The 5,232-nt window shown below is 65.3% G+C and overlaps 1 protein-coding gene across 1 annotated transcript in view; it reads left to right on the forward strand.

The window, feature by feature from the left end:
* Positions 1-4,888: 4,888 nt before the first annotated feature.
* GPSM1 (G protein signaling modulator 1) overlaps positions 4,889-5,232 on the forward strand; it is a 22,052-nt gene continuing 21,708 nt past the window's right edge. Inside the window, exon 1 of the mRNA XM_024762709.1 lies at positions 4,889-5,132. Coding sequence (XP_024618477.1) covers positions 4,912-5,132 — 221 coding nt within the window. The 5' untranslated portion in view covers positions 4,889-4,911. The remainder of the gene's footprint in view (positions 5,133-5,232) is intronic.

Here is a 5,232-nt window from a genome sequence, read left to right on the forward strand (position 1 = left end):
CAGGACGTGGAGGACTGTAGATTAACAATTAAGCATCGGACTTCCCTGGTGGCGCAGTGGTTGAGAATCCGCCTGCCAATGCAGGGGACACGGGTTCGAGCTCTGGTCCGGGAAGATCCCAGTGCCGCGGAGCAACTAAGCCCGTGCGCCACAACTACTGAGCCTGCGCCCTAGAGCCCACGAGCCACAACTACTGAATCCCGTGCACCTAGAGCCCGTGCTCCGCAACAGGAGAAGCCACCGCAATGAGAAGCACGCGCACCGCAAGTAGAGTAGCTTCTGCTCTCTGCAACTAGAGAAAGCCCGTGCGCGGCAACAAAGACCCAACGCAGCCAAAAAAGAAAAATTAATCAAATTTAAAAAAATTAAGCATCTATTTAGCCCAGGTGGCAAATCCCAGGTGGAAGGCTACCCCCTCTCCCAGAGTTTGAGTGGTGAGGCTGGTGAAGGGGGAGCTAAGACCACAGCCTCTGGCCCCTGAGAGCCCTGGCCAGTCCGGCGCAGAGCCCCAGGGAGCCCCATCTCGTGCCCTGACAGTAGGGCTCTTGTCAGGCCCTTGGGCGGACAGGCCTGTTGGAGGCCCCTGCAGTCCTGCAGCATGGGGGCGTGGGCAGTGGGCGGGAAGGCCAGCTCCAAAGACCGATGCTGAAGCGGGTGACCTAGGGTTGCTGCAACCCCAGTGCATCCCCAGTGGCCACGAGCACCCACAGATACCCACAGGCCTGCAGAGGCAGTGTGGAGAGACAGGCTCCAGAACCTTCTTCACCGAACAAGGAAGTGAGCCTGGCCAGTGTAGGCAGGTCTCACGGAGGAGGGGAGAGGATGGCCTGCGGTGCAGGTGTTGGGGGCGCCGCCCCGGGGGGTGGAGGAGGGGCATGGGGTTGATGTGACAGTGCAGAGTTTTGAGGGTTCAGCTTGTTGACAGGAGCTGCGCAAGGGGGAGATGGTCCAGGTCCTGCCCCGCCTGCCTCCGCTGAGCTCCCCCGGAGGTGGACAGAGGCCTCCGGGCAGGGAGGAGAACGCCCTGGCCTGGACACCCTGGGGACCAGGGCCTGGTGTGGGTGGGTGGGCAGCCTGGGACCTCATTCTCCCACCTCTGCATCCACCCGCCCAGCCCCTTCCAGGTCTCGGCCCTCCCAGACCCCGCAGAGTGGCAATGCCTGCTGGGCCTCCTGGGCCGATGCTGATCCCCGGGTCCTGTATCCTGGGCGGCCTTTGCCCTGGACCACCACAGCCTCCTACGCATCCTTGGGTTCCCGCCTCAGCTCGGACCCCAGCATGGTCTTGGGGAGCTGGGCCCACCCTGGGTCTGTAGTGCCCTCTGACCTCAGAGCTGCGTTTCCCTTCCTGTCCCAGGTTCCCAGCTGCTTGGTCTAGCTGAGCCCCCTCCCACCCAAGGCCCGTTGCTGAGACGGGCAAGTGGCCTGGCAGGAGGAGCCACCTACGAGTGGGGCAGAGAGAGCCTCTGTGAGCCCCGTGGGAACCTAGGGGCTCCTGGGAGGCAGCAGCAGCGTGGGGTGGGCTGCTGGGAGGGGAGGGGCCTAGGGCTTCTCCCCACTGCTCCGCCCTGACTGAGCCCCGTGGCCCCCTCCCCCTAGCTGGACGTTGGCACCAGCCCCCGCTACTCCAGAGATGGCCACTCGCGCCTCAGCAGCCGTGGTGGCTGGAGGAGCTGGAGCCGGGCTGGGAAGGTGGCCAGGGGGCTGGTGGTTTCAGGAAAGGAACTGGGTGGGGGCGTGTCTATTCCTCCCAAGACGGCTGGCCCCAGGCCCTCTAGGCCCGCACCTGGGTTAGACCTGGGGCCTGGGGCTCCTCGTCGGTCAGGTGCTGGTAAGCCCAGCAGTGCCCCAGAGGGCCGGGGGACTAACAGGGTGACTGGACTCTGTGCCCACCTGTCGACCCTGCTGCGTGCCGGGCGCTGGGTACTGGGGGACAGGCCGCCAGGAGGACGGGGCGGAGCCAAGTGCAGACCCTGCCGAGCCCCAGCTCCCCAGGTGGGGGCCACACCGCTGTGTCCCTCCTCCTTTCCTTCTCTCACAGACGTTGACCCGGCGCCAGCTAGGTGCGTGGTGCTCCTTTGTGCTGCGTGACGGGGTTCTGGCCCCGAACCGGCCACAGGGCCGGAGTGGGGCGAGAGTCTGGGTGAGCGGGACGGGGGTGCGGCTGCTGCACCCCTGCTGTGCGCCTGCCCCCAAGGGGAGCGCGTGGACAGGCTCCCCTGGGCGCCCGCCGGCCCGCCCTGCTGACGGCGCTGATCCCCGGCTCTGAGCCGCCCTTGATCCCCTGATCCACCGCAGGCCCTGGGAGGCCCCGGACCAGCTGCCAGGGGGCCGGGGGTCTCCTGGAGCCGAGGCCACCGGAGCCTCAGCCCACCGCTCTGGGGTGGGGGATGCGGGGGACCGTGAGGCCGGCGCACCCCCAGGACCAGCAGCCGAGGTGGGGCGAGGGCTGGCTGGCCAGGAGGGAGGCCCGGAGCCCCGCCATGCCGGCTGCCGCCAAGGAGGGCCCGCCCGCGGCCCTGAGCTTGGCTGAGAAGGCCGTGTGCAAAGTGGTGTACGGCGCCCCCCGCCCCCGCCCGCTGCTGCCCGTGGGCCTGGAGCTGTGGCTGTACGTGCAGAAGAAGCGCAACCTGCAGAGGAAGAGGTGCGGCGGCGGATGGGCGCTAAGCTGGAGGTCACCATGCCGTTGGAGGTTCTTGGGACAAGGAAGGGGGTGGGGCTTTTGACCTGGGACACCCTGCCTGGTGCCTCCCCAGGTAGCCTCCCCATGTGCAGGCCTGGTTAGCTTTCCCAGTCTGCAGTTCCGGGAGGCTGCGTCAGACACCCCAGTGTTGCGCCCCTGCCCCCTTGACCTCTAGGCCCAGGGCCCTTCCCAAGCCAGAAACCTCCTCTGCTCTGAGCCACTGATGCCACATCTCTGGGCATGGAGGTGGGCGGGGGGAGGCCACGCCTGTGATCAGATCTGCCCGAGCCAGTGGGGCTCCGAAAACACCTGCGTTTCAGACCGAGTCCCCGGGAGGAGAGGGCAGCTAGCCGTGTAGTGAGCAGCTGGGCAGGGACAAGCAGGCCTTAATTAAGGAGCCCCGTGCGTGGCCCTGGTGGAGTGGGGCTGCCCGTGGGCTCCTGTGACGTGGCATCCGGAGGACCCTTCCCAGAGCTCTTGGCGAGGTGGCTGCTGAGGAGTGGGCGGGAGGTGAAAGGGTCTGGCATCCTGGTCTCAAGGCCATGCCCCTGACCCCGGCTCTCTGAGAGGCCACAGGGCTCTGCTTGAATCTGGGGGTGGGGGAGACGGCGGGGTCCTCTGGTGCGGGCCCTGCATCCTCTGCGGGGGAGGAGCCCTCTTCCCCAGGAGGAGTGGCCCCGATGCTGGGGAGTCGTGACTGGACAAGGGGCGTGGTGAAGGTGCCGACAGAAGGTGCTGAGCCTGTGGGGTGCGGGGCGCTGGGCTCAGCTTCTCCAGGGGCTCACCAGCCTCACCCCAGCTGGTTCTTGAGGTGTAGCTCTTATTGTAAATAGAAGTGCCTTGTTGTCTTGAGAACGCAGGAGCAGAGTGAATGGGGCGTTGTGGTTTCTATCAAAGGGGCAGTTTGAATAAAACGGTTGAGGGACTTCCCTGGTGGTGCAGTGGTTAGGAATCCACCTGCCGATGCAGGGGACACAGGTTCGAGCCCTGGTCCGGGAAGATCCCACATGCCGTGGAGCAACTAAGCCCGTGCACCACAACTACTGAACCTGCGCTCTAGAGCCCGCGAGCCACAACTACTGAAGCCCGCAAGCCACAACTACTGAAACCCGCGAGCCACAACTACTGAAACCCGCAAGCCACAACTACTGAGCCTGCACGCCTAGAGCCCATGCTCCACAGCAAGAGAAGCCACCGCAGTGAGAAGCCTGCGTGCCGCAACTTGAGAAAGCCCGCACGCAGCAACGAAGACCCAATGCAGCCGAAAATAAACAAATACATAAATTTATTTTTAAAAAAAGAAAAGAAACGGTTGAGAAGCACTAGTCGAAACAACTCTGTTTTTTAAGGAAACGCGCTGGTTCCCCCTCCAGTAACTCCTGATCACTGCGCACTCCTAACAACGAAGCAGGTCGAGTGCGTTGGGGTGCAGCTGGCTGTCTGGTGTGCACGTTTTATTATAAATTACTCTCTGTAGGTTTTCCATGAACTCTGATGACATCCGAAAGCAATGGGAGTAAGAGGAGGATAACGGGGCGGCCTGTGGCAGCCCGGAGCCGGCTCCCGCCTTTCCAGGGCGTGCTCTGCTCCTGCTGTGTGGTCTCAGTGGGGTGCGGGGTGGCAGGGGCCGCTTGCCTCGGTGGGGGCCCTCTCCCTGGCTTTTTCTGCACCTGCGCCCCCAGCCCCCCTCGGGCCCCAGCGCAGGACATCGACTCAGACGCAGCCACGCCCCACCAGAAAATGGGAGGTGAGGACAGGTGACGGCCGAGTCCCCAGCCCTTCCCTCTCCCCCCCGAGAGCTTGGAGGGTGGGGGCCCTGCTCCGGGATGCAGGACCCAGGAGGGGCTGGGATCGGCCCTGACCATCTGGCTGACCCTGTGAGCCTCCGTCATCCTCAGAGGGGGTCAGGGCCTGCCCCAGGCCACCGTAGCCACTGTGGCAGGCAGCAGCTGGGACTGGGGCGGGGGGAGGTGGTGTCTGCAGGCCGCCTCTGGGCGAGGGTCCGGCTGCCTTGCAGGTTCATGCTTTCGCGGCCGCCGGGTGCCCTGGTGGTGGGGAAGGGGGGCCGCACCGTGTGCCAACCGGGGCATTCATCCAAAGAGAGGTCGACGCCCACGCCCCCGGGCACCGCACTGGCCACAGCCGTCCGAGGTGCCCCGCTGTCCGAATGGTGACGTGCAGGGGTGTGAGGGGCAGGCTGAGACCCCTGACCCCTCCTCTCCGCCCAGGATGGAAGCCTCGTGCCTGGAGCTGGCCCTGGAGGGTGAGCGGCTGTGCAAGGCTGGTGACTTCAAGGCAGGCGTGGCCTTCTTTGAGGCCGCTGTGCAAGTGGGCACCGAGGACCTGAAGACGCTGAGTGCCATCTACAGCCAGCTGGGCAACGCCTACTTCTACCTGAAGGAGTACGCCCGGGCGCTGGAGTACCACAAACATGACCTGTTGCTAGCTCGGTGAGCCGGGCTGCCCCACCTGCCCTGTGCAGGGCCGTCCTGCCCCTGGGCCCCCACCCCCCCTGCTCTCACCACGAACCGACCAGCCTCCTCCTGCTGG

This window comes from Neophocaena asiaeorientalis, unplaced genomic scaffold, assembly GCF_003031525.2.
Source record: "Neophocaena asiaeorientalis asiaeorientalis breed wild unplaced genomic scaffold, Neophocaena_asiaeorientalis_V1.1 scaffold78, whole genome shotgun sequence".
NCBI classification, from domain to species: Eukaryota; Metazoa; Chordata; class Mammalia; order Artiodactyla; family Phocoenidae; genus Neophocaena; species Neophocaena asiaeorientalis.